The sequence below is a fragment of the Phoxinus phoxinus genome, assembly GCF_949152265.1.
Source record: "Phoxinus phoxinus genome assembly, chromosome: 18".
Lineage (NCBI taxonomy): Eukaryota > Metazoa > Chordata > Actinopteri > Cypriniformes > Leuciscidae > Phoxinus > Phoxinus phoxinus.
The window spans coordinates 6,845,109-6,863,347 of record NC_136893.1 but is presented as its reverse complement, the minus strand read 5'-3'; the positions used below and the strand labels follow the sequence as shown (position 1 = coordinate 6,863,347).

Genomic DNA, 18,239 nt, shown 5'->3' with positions numbered 1-18,239 from the left:
TTTACAGTTCATATCGAGTTTATATGCATTAGTGTTACAGCATTTTATTTCCACAACTAATAATCCGTTATGACAAAAAAATACTATTTTTTTTTCTGTCCAGCTCAGTCTGTGTGAGATCACTTACTTCCTTTGTTTTCAGCGTTAAGCTGCTTATTTTCTTGCAAACAACTTACACTAAGCTGTTATATATAGATTATGCAACTTGTGTAGGATGAGTGTGTAAAATGATTCATACAGGGCCTGAAAAAATATTCCATGTTGTTATCCTACAAAATGTTCCCCTAGCGAGAGACAAAACACTGTTAGTTTGCTGTAAAAGTGTTTTCTTGTTGCTCTTCTTGTTTCTCTCTGAGACAAACGATTTCTTTGTGTAGTACTCCACTTCAACTCTCAGCATCAACAACACACTTCCTGCTGTGTGTCTGCTGATTTATATCGGGATTTTACATCATGGGTGAAGTCATTATAAGGTGGTTTATAAGGGCGCTTTATAAGGCAAGTGTCTTTGTATCTCAAAAATACACTGCCCTCATGTGGTGCCCACTGGAACATAGAGCAAAAGCAACAAACCTCATATATGTGACCCTGGACCACAAAACCACAAATCACATGGCTCAATTTTTTTAAATTGAGATGTATACAGCATATAAGCTGAATATATAAGCTTTCCATTGATGTATGGTTTGTTAGGAGAGGACAATATTTGGCCGAGATACTAAAGATGCAATGCAACTGAAAGGCTTTCACAACTGAAACCATTTATATATATATAAAAATTGAAACATTGAGAAAATCACCTTTAAAGTTGTGCATTTATGTTCACGATTGTGCTGCATTCACTCACAAAAAATTTGTTTATATCTACGGTAGGAAATTTTTTAAATATCTTCATGAAACATGATCTTTACTTAATATCCTAATGATTTTGACATAAAACAAAAATTTATAATTTTGACCCATACAATGTATTGTTGGCTATTGCCACAAATATACCCGTGCGACATGTGACTGGTTTTGTGAACCAGGGTCACATAAAGGCTATATATAATCAAAAAAGCAAAGCCTGGTCTAATATGTAAAAGCTTCACACATGTTTTCAAAAACGCTGGTTACAAAGGTCAAATAAATGTCTGCGGTGTCATCTCAAAGCCTTCCTGTGCTTGTTCAATCTTTGAATCTTATCATTTGCAAGTTATCACCTCATTTGCACTGATGAGCTTCAGCGCATCAATAATTGTTGCCAGTGGCCACAACAGATCGAACGCTTCACCGCTCAAACCAGAAGCACATCAGCTCGATTTAAAATGGAAGAACGGTGCATTTTAATGTTTGACTTTTTTTGTGTTCGAATTATATGCAGCTGTTCTAATATTTTAAATGGTAATGCTTATTTTTCTGCTGGGTGCTTAGTTAAATGTGCACTGTAAGGTGTCTGGTTTCCTTGAGTTTCCGGTCAACAGGACTTAGGTCATGCTCAGCAAAGCGAACCCCTATCCTGTCAGCACACTCAGGCTCCAGGTTGGGACATGTGCCAGTTCTCCCTCCTTTCCATGAGTGTCCATATGCACAAACCGGTCTGACCACCTGTCAAGAGACAGATATAGCAAACGGTCTATGAGAAGTTTGAGGACCTAAATGTAGAAGTGCAACGTATGGAGTGTTATGAACCAGTAATGGGAGAACATCTCTGCATCCTGACCTGGTGTTGTTTTCTGCTATGACCAATGCAATATTTGTTGGCTGAGTTTGATCCGGACAGATGATGGAGCCGATCGTGATTCCTCGTGCAGATCCAGTCGGACAAACAGGAAGAGTAATCTCTCCCATCAGAACGGGGTCAATAGCAGCATAAATAATGGAACGCGCTAGATGTTGTTAGTACAATTGAAGACGGACCTGCCCGGCTCTCTGCGACCAGCATTGAGTGTGTACGGGACACTTGGCGTGGTCAGCGGGACCTGTTTGGTCCTGGGACAGTGTTTGGAGCAACAAGCCAACCTGTGCTCTTTCTAAACTCTCTAAGCGTCATTTGAAATTTACATTCCAGGTTCAATACAAGTTAAGCTCAACTGACAGCATGTGGTATAATAGTGAATACTACAAAGGGAAAAAAGACTCATACCTCCTTTAAAAAAATATAAGCAGCAAAGTTGTAAAATTGGATATTTTACACAAAGGGTTAGTTTCCCCAAACTGAAATTATAGCACACATATTCTTTATATCTTGAGGCTATATATTGAGTATTTTAGTCTTTATGAATTGGATCCAATAATAATCCAATACTTCCATTGTAAGTATCTATCTATCTATCTATCTATCTATCTATCTATCTATCTATCTATCTATCTATCTATCTATCTATCTATCTATCTATCTATCTATCTATCTATCTATCTATCTATCTATCTATCTATCTATCTATCTATCTATCTATCTATCTATCTATCTATCTATCTATCTATCTATCTATCTATCTATCCATCCAATAATTTTTACTGAAACTGTAGTTGCCATCATGCTTTGCTTGGAACTTAATGATTGTAGTAAGCTAATAGTACAATCTTAAAATTCAGTCATGTGACAAAAAATATGAAATTAAATAAATTTTTAAATCCTGTCAGGGAAAAAAAGATAAGATCATGAGATTCTTAATTGAGTCACTTAGAATGACTGAATTCCTTGATGTTGAAATTATGTTTGTTTAACTTATTCATGTGGGACCAATGGACAATGTATACACTAAAAATGTTGGATTTACATGATTAAATCATTTACATCCATATGAGGCACAATCACCCCTGATTCATGTATACATAGTGTGAATCAGGGGTCATGCCTCATATTATAATATATTTTAATAAATTGTTAAATATAATACAATTTTAATACATTTTATTTTACTGTATTTTTTTTTAAGTTTATTTTATTCAAAAATAAACAAATTGCATGTTTAGTATGTATGTATACCAAAGTATATATATATATATAAAATGGTTTCAGTTGTGAAAGCCTTTCAGTTGCATTGCATCTTCAGTGTCTCTTTAGTGTTCACCAGTGAGAACAAGGTATTAAACTTTATCATATAAATATTTCCCAGGACATGTCTGTCTGTATTAAAATGTTTGTGTGTGCATCCAGTTCAATTATTGATGTGCTAAACGGACACACTATATGCCTCTGTGCAGCATAGTCATGCCATAACAATAAATCAACAATATGTCTGCGCTGCCTGGTCTGAGATTGATCTGTACAGCTTTGACAGCTCAGTCTGACTCACTGTCCATTATAACTGATGAGGTTTAATCAAAGTTATGTAATATGTGTTCATGTACAGTAAAGCCCCATAAGTATTTTGTGTTCCAAAGAAGAAAGAAAGTCATGTTTGGAACGACATGAAGGTGAGTAAATGAAGACAGGATTTTAATTTTTAGAAATGTTTGAATTTCATTTTATTAAATTACAAAATATTAAACCAAGTGAACTAACCTTATACTTACGTTTTTTATTTTGGCTTGTAATTAACTGTGGCAGTGATTTTTAGTGGATGAAGTCAGTTTCTTTGTTTATCATATTATGTTCCATAGTTAAACCTGTTATTTTTTATAAAAAAAATAAGAATTTATAACGACAAATTACAACGTTTTTTTTTTTTTAAGTGTTCATGTGCTTTAAAATAATGTCTTTAAAATAAATGCAACTTGGTTTGATATTTAGCGGTTTAATAATATTTAATACATTTTGATAGTGCTGTCAAATCAAGTAATCGGGATTAATCGCATCTAACATTAAAGTTTGTAGTGCTGTCAAATTGATTAATCGTGATAAATCGCATCTAACATAAAAGTTTGTTTTTATATATTATATATGAAACACATATTATATATATATATATCATACAAACATATTTTATGTTAGATGCGATTTATCATGATTAATCGATTTGACAGCACTACAAACTTTAATGTTAGATGTGATTAATCCCGATTAATCTGACAGCAGCACTAATACACATATATTATGTAAACACAAACTTTTTTTATAGACGTGATTAATCGCGATTAATCGATTCGACCGCACATGTAACCTATTATATAAACAAACTTTTATGTTAGATGACTAATTTTGATATTTGTAAATGTACGAATCGCAGTAGTTGTAAATCTGTATCAGTATCACATCAAGTAGTAATGAAAGAAACAATTGCCATTTCATTCTTCTAGGTCCTAGCTTAACACAGTATGCAATAAATGTAATGGCTGAGTGTGAAAGATCAATTTTTAGGGCTGCCCTGCAGGCAAAAATTGACAAGAATCTCAATCAATAAACTGCATTAGAGAGCTGACCCTTCAGCTAAAGCCTTTATGTCATGGGTCAATCCTGTTACGCAGAGCATTTTCATGACTCTTTCATATTTACAAAAAAAAATAAAAAATCATAGCCTATTTGTTAGTTTTCTTTTATCTCCCGTAAAGTTGCCTGAGCTTGATCAGAGCACTATATGAGTAATTATGGTTTAACCTTTATAAATATTCTTCCACTTTGTGTTGTATAGCAGGAATGAATGACCCATTTATATTTCCCGCGTCTCTTTGACACGTAGGGGAAACGTCACGGCGAGGGATCAGCACCTTGGACAGCGGCGCCCGTAAAAAATCAGCACACTTGGATTCTCCCACGGGAGACTCGAGCAGGAGCGCGCACGGCAGCGAGACGCTTGTAAATGAATCATTTTGATTGGGCGAGAGCGCGCCTTGGAAACAAGGGCCGTGTGTTGATGCGCACGGCAGAACGTCCATTTCGAGGATGAATCAGAGGGGAGCAGCATCAGCATCCCCATCACATTACGATCCACAGCATCAGCTGCTCCGACTGACTATCACACCCTGCGAAGAAGGAAAATAGGCGAATCTGCGCACGGTGCCTTTGATTTTTCCCTTTCTGGAAGCTCCATCTTCCTTTGAACGTGAACGTGGCGAGGAACCATATCGGGCCGGGAGGGGGATGGTGATGAACTTCAAATGGAGACGAGATGCTGGCATTTCCCCACTGCTCCTCGGCCAACACTGCCATTATTGTTATTGCTGTTTTTTTTAAAACACCAACCTAATGGATTCTTCTGAGCTCTGTGTTCGGGATGGGAGGTGGCGCTGGAATATGTCAATGGGGAGATGCACAAGGAAATGATGTGAAAGCTTCGTCATGATGCCTCTGATGAACAATAAACAAAACTATAGGATTGCACATGAATCCAACTTCCAGCTCTTTCGGATTATGTTTTTATGCTGAAGGATCCCGCGACGATGACTGTATGTGGCAGTGATGCTCTGAAATGCCATTTTGCATCTTCCTCGTCTCTCATCCGTGCGTCCAGGCTTTGGGTTGCTGGGAGTTTATGAAAATTACATCTCTTTAGAGCTGAAACAATGCATTGCTGGCTATTCACTGCAATACCGTAGGCTTATTATTGTCGACCTGTGATGATTGTAACAACATCGGCCCTAACAAGCACATACATGCCATCAGACGGAAAACAACAAGCCCAACCGAGATTTTTCTGACCAATTACCTTTGGTTTGGACACTTTCCTCTGAGGCTTTAGGGTAGCAACTGCATTTCTGCCGAATAAAATATTAATAATAGGCCTAAACGAATCAATAACAACAACAATACTAATAAAAACAATAATGCATACTAATAACACTATATAAAAATAACAACAATAATATAATCATTATTTATAATAATATTTTTCTGTTAACAATTAAACAATTTCGTCTCAGCCATATAACACACACATGTAGTCAAACATGTTCAAGAACCGGATCCGCATGTTTTTTAACGAACTGAAGGTGCTGGTTTTCATGCGATCCGGTTCTTCTCGACGCTCCGACAGTGACGCAGAGCCGAACAGACGCTCGGACAGAATGAGGGGGCTCGGGATGGGCGGCTGCGGATGGCCGCCCTTCGTTGACTGCTCCAGCCGCGATGACGAGGAAGAATACTACGGGAGCGACCCCAGGCCCAGGAGCCTGGCGTTTGAGGAGAAAGACCCGAAACTGCAGGCGGGCCTGGACGCGGTCAGCCTCACCAGCAGCACGGCCAGCGGCATGAGGACACCCCAGTGTCGGATCTGCTTCCAGGGGCCCGAGCAGGTACCTTTATTCCCACCCACGATAACAAGGCCTGTGTGTGTGTTTGCTTTAGTTTATTATGGCCATGTTCGCTATTTTAAATGTAAATGTTGGTGGTTGCTACACCATATTACACATGCTGCTTGTTATTGTCGCTGTGAATTACTACAGCTCCACTAATGTTGTTCATCAGCATTGCTCATTTTGGTTACACTTTTTTTGAGTGCAATTATGCATTAAGTAGTGAGATAATACTAGTGTGTACTTACTACTTACTATAGGTTAGGATTGGGGTTTGGTTTAGGGTTAGTTGCATGTAATTATACATGATTTATAGTTATTACTACAGAAAATAAATGTAACATGGATTCACTATTTTAAGGTGTCCATGTTATGGTGTAATTATGAATTTAAGTAGCCTACTGTGTGGTTATAATTAACTACATGTTCTTACTATAGGGTTATGATTAGGATTGGGGTTTGGTTTAGGGTTAGTTGCATGTATTTATTCATAATATGTCATTACTACAGTAACTGTAACACGTGTAACAAGGACACTGTGAAATTATCGTTTTTTTGACATACAATTAAAATATAATTATGCACTCCAAAACATCTCCTTGCATTATGCACTTGTCCAAAATATATATTTTTTATGTAAATACACTTACATGAACACTTGGTAACACTTTATTTTACAGTGTCATTGTTACGTTACATGCAGTTACAATAGTAAAAACTATAAATTATGCATAATTACATTTTGACCCTAAACCAAACCAAACTCTAATCCTAACCCTAAGTACCCTACATGTAGTTTCTTAATATTAATCAGTACTTAAATGTATAATTAACAAAGACACCTTAAAATGAAGTGTAACCGAACACTTTAATATGATTTGTTACAATAATAATAATAATAAAAAAAAAATTGGTATTAAGTATGTGCAGTCTAATAGTTTTATCAAGAGAACTTACTATTTGTGCAAATATGCATTTAGTTCTACAAAACATGCATAATATTGTGTTTATTAATATTGTTCTGTAATATTGATTGCTTACAATAAATAAAAAACATGTAAATTGTCTTAAAGTTGCAAGAAATTGCTGGTGAAGTATCGGCAACATGTTTAGCTCACGGAACAAAGACCACCGGCAACACGTGACCTAATAATGCCTTCCTCTTGTGATGGGATACAGGTATGCCAATGGAGCGTGTGTCGATTTACAGGTTCAATATGTCCACACAATTAACCTCTCTATTGCTTTTTTATGAGCAATAGACGTCTCTGTGTGGAAATGTATAGATCCTAGTGTGGATGTTAAAGCCCCGGGCAGCCTGAGGCTGATTCATTTGCAATGCAAAGACAGCGGTGTTCACACAGCCATACAAGCAGGATTCACATGGTCTGAAAGACTGAAATGTTTGGAAAAACAATAATAATTACGTCTTGCATTATTATTTTTTGAGTTGTGAAGATGTTCAGGAGCAAAATAGATGTTGTTCCTATATAAGCGATGTTTTATATCGCATGATGGATGAGCTGCTTGACTTGTGTAATCAGATCCTCATGGATAAATCAGCGTGCGTTTGTATTTGGATCGTATAGGCGGAACACGGGATGGATGTTTGGTCAGCAGCCAAGCTGCGAAACAACAGATGTGCCAAACCTGTAAAGCTCGTCTGCTGCAAGTTAGCCGTAGACATCAGATAATATGGAGAGATGTTAGTGATGTACCAACACACTCCATCTGGCAGTCCATCTGATTATGTCAGCCTCGGTGTCTCTTTTCAATGCGAGATGCGTTCGAGTGTAAGCCTGCTTCTCAGGTAGATCGTTTAGTGAGCTGTTGAGAGTGCCGGACTGACAGAAGAAAAACAGCCACTGGAATAAAGACATAAGGAGTTCGCCGTCAGGATTTGAGGGTCTGTTTGAGTCTGCCATTCATTGTTATTGTTTAGATGGTAATACTGCACCATTTGGCAGAATTAAAGCGATAGTACAACCAAAAAAAGGCAATTCTGTCATTTACTTTACACTTAAGTCGTTCCAAACCTACATGACTTTGTGCAACAACAACAAAAAATTTTTTTTAGGGACATTATACTCTAAAACAACATTGGACACCATTGACTTAGATTGCAAAAAAAAAGAAAGCAAAAAAAAAAAAAAACAATAAAAACAATTAAAAACTGGTGTCTAGTTCAAATTAGCGGTATATTTTTATTATTATTGTAGATATTTTACCAATGCCTAATTCTGTTTTGGGAGGTTCATAAATTAAAAATTAAATGATCTATTATATAATTTATAAACAATATTTAAAATATAATATTTTTGAATATTTTTCTCTGTTTGTTACCTTTGACATCACAGCTCAATTTTTCAGATAAAAATTGCAAGTGTGATTAAAAATGCAATAAAAAGCTCCCGGTTTGCTGTGCTTGTTTGTAGGGCTGCACAATTTGGCCAAAAATGTGTGATTATACATCCATATGACAATAATATAAAAATAATTATGTTCTTTTTTTCTTAAATACTCAATATTATTTTACAGTGCTGTGTTTTCTTCTTTTTTTTTTGCAGGCACAAAATTAAAACGTTTCATTATATTATTATAGATATTTTACCAGTGCCTGATTCTATTTCGGAGGTTCTTATAACCATTAACCAACGAACTTAATCACTAAATTGGATTATAATATGTTTTCCTTGTATGCCTTTGACGTCACGACTCTATTTAGTGATTAGTCAGCGTTTGCGGCTCAGGATTGGCTCACGACCCGACTGCATAATGATGTCACGTTTCAAATAGATGGATGATAATGCACACATGTAGCTCCAGGAATGACAGACCTCCTTACTTTAAACATGAACGGGGGATGTGTGATACCAGTCCTCATTACTCAGAGCTTCTGGAACATGTACAACTGATTTGTTTTGATGTGTTGGTGCTTGATACGAGCTCTAATCAGATGAAGCTGAGAGGGATTTTTAATAATTACTGCCATGATGCTGCCGTCTCTTTTCACACATGAAACAAAGCTTTTTGTCCATGATTACTATGTGGAGAGAACGATTTGAGCGCTACTTACAGATGTAGAGACGTTGGATGCTGGTTGTTCTGCTTGGTTTTGTCTGGATGTAATCTGGCCTGGGATCTCTGATAACAGCGAGATACACTGAAACAACAAGAGGAGGACAGGCTGTACTTTAAAGCACTGTATGACTCATCGAGGTCCACTTATCGTAACGCTCACATTGATCAGACTGGACAGACTCGTGATGTCAACTGTACTGGAGAGATACTGTTGGGTTCAGAGGTGAAAATGCGTTTGCATTCTTTAATTAGATGCAAAACTGTTGAGATTTTGAATTAGAAGATAAGTGAAATGTTGAGAACATAATTTATGAATTATCATTTGATTGTCAGCAACAAGTTAATAGGATCCAAACCTGATGACCATTTTCTCCAGCGCAAGAAAACCCATCAATTAAATATTTTGTACTAATTTTACGTGATTAACTTTTTAAATGTTCAAACTTAATATTTATTTCCACAATAAAACTAAGTACATTTATTTATTTTATTAAAATTATTATTATTATCATTCATTTAAGTTTAATGAAATTAAAATAAAATAAAAAATATATACAGGTGAAACTCGAGAAATTAGAATATTGTGCAAAAGTTGATTTATTTCAGTAATTCCACTTAAAAGGTGAAACAAATATATTATATAGACTCATTACATGCAAAGTGAGATATTTCAAGCCTTTATTTGTTATAATTGTGATGATTATGGCTTACAGCTTATGAAAACCTTTTCACCTAATTTTGAATTTGGGGTTTTCATAAGTTTCATAAGCCATAATCATCAAAATTATAACAAATGAATGCTTGAAATATCTAATTTTGCATGTAATGAGTCTATATAATATAATAGTTTCACCTTTTAAGTTGAATTACTGAAATAAATCAACTTTTCCAATTTTCTAATTCTAATTTTCCGAGCTTCACCTGTATTTTAATATTTTTTTATCAATTTTAATTGACTATAATAATAAACTTTTATTAAAATCACATATTTTTTCCCAGATTTGTATTGTGGACACAGTAGATCCCACTGTTTGTTTTTCACGTATACGGGACTGACTACTCAATAGCGGCGAGTAAAAGTCTGATGTCTTTACTGGACTGCTTCTGTGTTTATCAGACAAATTGAGATGAACACATTATAAATCTGTGTTTCTTCTCAGAATCAATAGTGATTATTAAGCTTAAAGTGGTTCTCGTTCTAGTCCCACCTCAAAATTGCATTTGGACACGCTGGTACCACAGTTAAAGAATCGATGCAATTAATGATCACAGATTGCTTTCCTCTTTTTTTCTTCTTCTTTTATGCCGCAGTACCTGAGTACTTCAGAAGCCATTCAGACCTTCTCTTAAAGATTATATCATTCTTCCAGTCCTTTATCTCTGGCCCACAGTTGGACATCCTGTTCTTTATCCTCCACTTGTTATTCACATTGGATCTATTGAATGTTCTCTTGGCAGATCTCTAAATGCTGCTCTTACATCTGTAATGTTAGTTGATTCAGGGTTTCTTCTCGCTAAGTAAACCTGGCACGGTCATTTTCAGTGGTTTTGCTGGATGCTGTATTATTAGTGGTTCTTGCTCAGGGTTGAGGATTTGAACAAACCCCTAATCTTAGATATCATTTTTCTAGAAAATTGCACATGCTTGTTAGGGCTGCAAAGTCTGGGTAAAAAAATATTTTTTTGCACACAAAAAAACTACAAATGCAATAAAAAGCTACAAGTTTGCTGTGCTTGTTTGTAGGGCTGCACAATTTGGCCAAAACTTTGTGATTATATATCAATATGAAAATAATATGAATAGTTATTATTATTTTGTTCTTAAATACTGATCTTTTTTTTTAATACCCCATTTTATTTTACAGTGAAATATTACAATAGTAATATGTATTATTTTGTTTAATATTTTATATCAATATGACAATAATAATATTATTAATAATAATAATAATTACAATAATATAATAAGTATTTGTGTTATTATTATGATTATTCTATATTCTATATATTTATTTTACTGTGAAATATTACAATAGTCATATTTATTATTTTGTTTATTTTTATATCAACATAATAATAATATAATAATAATAATAATTCTTATTATTATTACTAGTAGTAGTAGTAATAAATACTCAATATATTTATAAATATTTTTTATATACTCAATTTTATTTCACAGTGAAATATTATATTGTTTATAATTGTTTAATATTTTTATCAATATGACAATATAAGAATGAATAGTAATAATGATATAAAAATAATAAATAATAATAATATAATTATTATTGTTATATTATTTTTCTTAAAATACTCGTACTTATTGTACAGTGGAATATTTCAACATTAATATTTATTTTTTTGTTTAATATCTGTATTTAATAATAATAATAGTAACATATTTATACAATAGCTGTCTTAATTAATTTTCAAACATTAAACCATCAAGCTTTTATTTTGGCGGAAAACTGCAGGGAAAGCTTTTCCTTTGTTGACAACAGCATAGCAACCGCATAGCAACCACAGATGCACCAGAGTGACAGTTTGCAAAAGCTGCTGCTTTCCCAATGAAATTTCTCAAAAGCTTTTCCCCGACAACCGTGGAGCTGCAGGACTTTCCGAGGTGTGTATTGATTGAGTGTCTGGAGCAGTAGAGGAGAGAATAACTCACCCGTCTTTTAACCGCACACTCTTCAGATCCTCCACGCGCTCATAAGTCTGGAGTCCAAAGCTCACGTCAGCAGCCGCATGCACGCGGTGTCCGGGATCGATTTATCATTTGTAACGGCGGACAGGTTCATGAGTAATATCTCATTTACGTAAATCAACCGGGCCACAGCACTGTCCTGGAGGGCAGTCCAGTCATGAGGATCGTTGGTTCTGCGGCTGTAATGCAGATTTAGAAGGCAACAGATGTCAGGACTGTAAAAACCCTGAGGCTTTCAGCAGATGTGTTGTGTTGTGATCCCACGTGATTATCTGAGACTCGGGAAACTATAACATCTTTATTTGGAAGCACTGGACGAAATTAAATCGGTATGATTGTTTATGTTAGGAATATGCAGGAATATAATATGAAACAGGAAAACTAGTTTCATCTGTAATGTTTTATTACACGAATCTCTTGGTTACTTTATTCTGATTGGTCAGTTGATCAGTTGTTTTCAACATTGATAATATTATTAAATATTTCTTGAGCAGAAAATCAGCATATTAGAATGATTTCTGAAGGATCATGTGACACTGAAGTGGAGTAATGATGCTAAAAATACAGCGTTGCTATAGTAGAATACATTACGTTTGATAATATTTTCATACAGAAAACTGATATTTTACATTGTAATAACATTTCACAATGTTACGATTTCACTGTATTTTTGATCAAATAAATGCAACTTAGGTGAGCATAAGAACTTTTTTCAAAAACATAAAAAATATTCTTACCAACCCCAAACCTTTGATTGGTAGAGTAAACATATTTTGGTAACACATTAGTTTAGTCCAATTCTCACTATGAACTAGTTTCTTATGAGCATGCATATTACTAGGACATTGGCTGTTTATTAGTACTTAAAAATATGAATTCCTTATTCTGCATGATCATATTCTACATGCCTTAATCATACTCAATACTTAAACATACCTTAAACTACCTTACTAACTATTAATAAGCAATATTTAGGAGTTTATTGAGGCAAAAGTCGTAGTTAATAGTGAGAATTAGACTCTAATCTAAAGTGTGACCACATTTTTTAATTATTGAAAACTACACGATATAATAGCATTGGTTACACTTTATTTAAAGGTGGCCGTGTTACAGTGTAATTATAAATGTAAGTACTGTGTAATAATTATGAACTACATGTACTTACTATAAGGTTAGGATTAGGGGTTTGGTTTAGGATTAATTAATTCAATGTAATTATGCATAATATATAGTTATTATTACTTTAGTAATGTAACATGTGCAACAAGGACACTGTAAAATAAAGTGTTACAATAGCATTTCCAGTTCAATTCACGTCTACATTTCCCAATAAAACTGAATATGCAGCTGGGAATAATGCAGGTCTGGGACTTAATTGTGTTGCTCGGGATTTGACTGGATCATAATAGTTAGGCTATGATATTTCTGGGTAATCTTATTTCTTCCTACTCACAGCCTTGGTGACACCAGCAGAAAAGAGGCTATTTCAGAGGCAGAGAAAGTTATTATGATTGACAAAACATATTTTCCTGGTATAGACCTTATGTAGCTCCGCCTCTTTTCCGCGCGGTGCTCGTTGTGTTCTGTCTTCCGGGTTTGTATTTCCACAGCATGAAGGTAAGATCTTACGGATTTATGAATGAACTACTCGTTTTTAAAATCTTCCCGGTCTACTGACATTTGTTATGACATCCGCTTCAAACATTACAAAGCTCATGATAACTAGCTATAGTTAACTCTACAATAAGTAAATCCCCTTCACCAGTTGTTGAATCACTTTTCATCAGTGATGCCATAGAAATATACGGACAAAATTTCAAAAAATGGCGGCGCTCTTGTTTCTCTTGTGCATAAGGTCTATAAGTCCAGTAACATTTATCACAATAGTAAATAGTATGATGTTTTGATTGTGTTCTTCTCTCGTGCCTGCAGGGGGAGCTGTTGAGCCCATGCCGCTGCGACGGCTCCGTGCGCTGCACACACCAGCCCTGCCTCATCCGCTGGATCAGTGAGAGAGGATCCTGGAGCTGTGAGCTCTGCTACTTCAAGTACCAAGTCCTGGCCATCAGCACCAAGAACCCGCTGCAGGTGAAGCGTCAGTTTGTGAAGTGTCTGGGTCAGGGCTAAGCACTGGCTAGCATCTCTATTTATAGACCCCTACAAGCAAAGCAAGAAAATGCCATCTTTTTTTAATGTTGTGTGTTTCAGTGGCAGGCGATTTCTCTGACGGTGATCGAGAAGGTGCAGATTGCCGCCATTATCCTGGGCTCACTCTTCCTCATCGCCAGTATCTCGTGGCTGGTGTGGTCTTCTCTCAGCCCGTCCGCCAAGTGGCAGCGCCAGGACCTGCTCTTCCAGATCTGCTACGGCATGTACGGCTTCATGGACATCGTGTGCATAGGTGAGAAATATAATAAATCAGTGCAAACACACGTTTGTTTTTATAACATTTAGGACCACTCTTTGACTTCCTATATATAGACTAACTATAAACTAATACACACATTTGCATATACGTATGATTGGATATGTGTAAATGTAAATTTGTTATGGGAAAATTATGGGAACTCTTTACGATAAGGTTTGCTAACAGTAGTTAATGCATTAGGTATCTTGAACTAACAATGAATGATAGATGGTTATGTTAATTTCTACATATGTTGATATATTTTAACATTACAATGAAACAATATGTATTTCGTGAACAATAAATAGTATAAATATAATATAATATTGTTAATAACTTTCATGATACTTTCGTTAATAATACATGAACTGATGATACTGATGTTCATTTATGCAATATATTATGTAAAATAGTTTTTTATATTATTAAAAATGATGTTTTTGTAAAATGTAAAACTTATTCTAAATCACACACTTATGTATATATCATTTATAATAATTTTAATATAGTAAAGCATAATCTTGGTTCGATGCTAATTTCTACATGTAATAATAGGCTCCATTTTAATATAAAAAAATTGTAAGTTTAAGTATATTGTGAATGAACATCAGTTAAATTATTACTAGTGATATTCAAAATAATACAAAATAATTAAATTCAATATAAAAAATAGTAAAAATGTTTATGTAAAATATATATATATATTATTTGTATAAAAAATTATATATATATATATAAACAATTTATATATATTAATAATAATAGTGTGTTATCAATTGATAATTATAAATATTATCAATAGTGTGCGGTAGTGTTCTTATTTTTGTCATATATATATATATGTATGTATATATATATATATATATATTGTAATATATTTGTAATTTATTTAAACATAATTTTAATAATCATTTTAAAAGTAATACATTTTTGTTTTATTATATAATTTATGTAACACATAGTTATGTAAAATACAATGCATATAAAATAAATACAATATTTTTTTATATTAAAAAGTGATGTTTATATAAATTTAAATATGTAAACTATCATTTTTAATATACAATAATAATATGAATATACTACTAATAACATGAACTCAGGTTAATTTATGTGACATATATACATTATAAAATAATATTAACCTAGATTAATAAATGCTGTTAGAAATCTTGTTCAATGTTAGCTCATGATACCTAGTGCATTTTCTCATGTAGCCTAAACAATTGAGGGTTTTCACTACACGTCATCAATCCGGAAGTCGGCCATTTTGGAGGCACTGAATGTAAACAATGCCACTGAACTGAACGGACTCGCAAATTTGGCTGATTATTGCTGCTGAAAAATGGTTGAGTTTTGGTCTGTACTAATCGCTCGCACCGGGAAAAAACATTTAGAGTTCTACAGACTATCAAAAGTTAAAGAGAAGAGTGCAACACACTGATGAAAGAAGGCGTTTGTGGTTGAGAGAGGTACAGCATCAGTCACATGTGTAAATGAAGCGTTGACTATGGCTAAAATGTTGACGTAATTAACTATGGCTACATTCACACTGTCAGTCCAAATCCGATTATCTTTGTATAATCAAAGATAAAAATGATGTCCACACTGTGTATCGCAACTGTTCAGATCCGATTTGTGTGTCCAGCTCTTTGGCAATGACGTTGCGTTGATGTAGGGATTTACATTTGCAATAGAGATGTTCTCTTATTTAAATTTTACAACATGGAAATGTGTAGCCGCTGCGCTGGACTACTGCGTCTTGAGCCTGCAGCAGAACTGTAGGAGGCTGGTATGGACAGCTTTTTTCCACACTCTTGTCTGCGCCGGTTTCAAAATGGGTTTCAAAAATAATCATTTTCTGCTCGTCCGGCACTTTGCAACAACACAGCATTGTTTCGGCAGCGACTTTCAGCGTGTTCCCTATAACAACGTCTGACGTGGCGTGAGAAAGTCACATACCACGCGAAATCCGATCAGAGCGTTCAGACTGAAGCTGATGTCCTGATATGTGATTTGAATAGGATTTCAAACCACATATGGATGTAGCTTAAAACGGATTCATGTGATTTTTTGGACTGACAATCTGAACGTAGCCTATGTCAAGATAAGAAATAGAAGGAAGAATTGCAGTAAGGGCTAGAGAAGCTACCTCGTTCGGATCTTTACCACATATTAACTTTAGTTTGTCAACATTTTGCGCTCTTTCCTGTTTACTAAGTCCTTCTCTATATGATTTCGCAGCTTCCACGTGTTTTTTCTGTGGTTTATTAGTGCAACAATGTGTTCAGTCGTACATACACAGTGCAATCCATGCTGTTGTTTACATCCGAGTGCCTCCATAATGGCCGCGCATCCGGGTTACCGCCAAGAACGTGACGTTGGTGAAAACCCTCTATTGAACCTTTTTGTAAAGTGTTGTCGAATCAATAAGTAACATCCCCTTATCTATAATTCCCCACAGGCCTTATAATCCACGAGGGCTCGTCCGTGTACAGAATCTTCAAGCGATGGCAAGCTGTAAACCAGCAGTGGAAAGTATTGAACTATGAGAAGGCGAAGGACTTGGGAGACCCGTTGAGCTCCAGCAGTAAGGCAGGCAACCGCGGCTCACGCAGCAACGCGCACGGCCTGGCCAGCGGCAGCAGGGGGGGTCAGCGAGTGCGCAGGTTAAGGACTATCCTCAACCACCACTGCGGATACACCATCCTCCACATCCTCAGTCAACTGCGGCCCAGCGACCCGCGGCTCGGCACCGCCACCAACCGCGAGGTGGTCATGCGGGTCACGACCGTATGAGGTCGGACCGGAGAGGGAGGAAAAAAAAGATGCCACCGCGTTTCAGGCTCCAAGCGCCTTTTCCTGGAAAAAACAGTTTCGTGATTTTAGGATGATCGCGATTTTTCCTTGCATAACGTCTCACTTCGACTTTTTAAACGGACAGGAGCGCGACGAACAATGCATTGTAAGACATTGGCGCCATTAATTCCTGGAGTTTCTATTGGCGAGACTCTCATGATCTAGCACACTATTGCATTTTTAGTTCGATTTCCTCGCTGGTGTTGTTTTTTTATCGATGCGGTTTTTAAAACTTTTTGATTTTCTAAGGGAGAATGGTACATGAAGTGACACCGACATGTGATGTATATGGCAACTCATATGGACCTATTGTAAATGATGTTTACGGATGCTTCTGACGCAACAAGAAAGCCAACCATAACCAAACGATCACGACACAATAACCAGGGAAATGAGATACGAATAGTTACATACTAAAATATATCAAAGGGGAGGGTGCAATAAGACATCATAAGATTATACAGAGAATAAAAAGACGTAAACATTTAAAATAATTTGATCTTCTCTGCAATAAAGATACCTGTACATTTTACAGTGACCTTTGCATGAGGGTAGAGTTTTATGCCTCCTCGACACATGGACATGATGAATTTGTTTTATTCAGAATGGTGCTCGTTTGAATAAACACTACTATTCATCTGCTGTTTGTGAAATACATCATCACACAAAGGCTTTTGTTAGTTTAAGTGGGTTCCTCTTACAGACACACACTACTGTACACTACTTTTTTTGTTTGCGGTTTGGAAGGTTCGCATACAAAGCTTTCATTTCAATATGAACACCAGTGAATTACAATAATTCTTTATCATAACGCACAAGAAAAACATTGCTAAATGCACCTTGATTTGAAAGGACGTTTGATTAGCCTTAGCATTCAAAATGCAATGAGTTGAGCGCGGACAGAATTTATTTGTCATAATGTTAATTACCACTTCTTTAAAAACAAACAAAAAACAACAACAATGGAAGTTTGGAGGATTCAAAAGAATATAATTGTATTATTTATTTTATAAAGGGGTTAGAAAT

At 35.4% G+C, this 18,239-nt stretch overlaps 1 protein-coding gene across 1 annotated transcript; it reads left to right on the top strand.

Annotated features, from left to right (window-relative positions):
- The first annotated feature begins 4,678 nt into the window (after nucleotides 1-4,678).
- On the top strand, nucleotides 4,679-17,850 carry marchf9 (membrane-associated ring finger (C3HC4) 9). The gene is made up of 4 exons (XM_079589631.1): nucleotides 4,679-6,156; nucleotides 13,880-14,035; nucleotides 14,156-14,348; nucleotides 16,819-17,850. The coding sequence occupies exons 1-4, from the start codon at nucleotides 5,812-5,814 to the stop codon at nucleotides 17,151-17,153; spliced, it is 1,029 nt and encodes a 342-aa protein (XP_079445757.1). The 5' UTR covers nucleotides 4,679-5,811; the 3' UTR covers nucleotides 17,154-17,850.
- The last annotated feature ends 389 nt before the right edge of the window (nucleotides 17,851-18,239 follow it).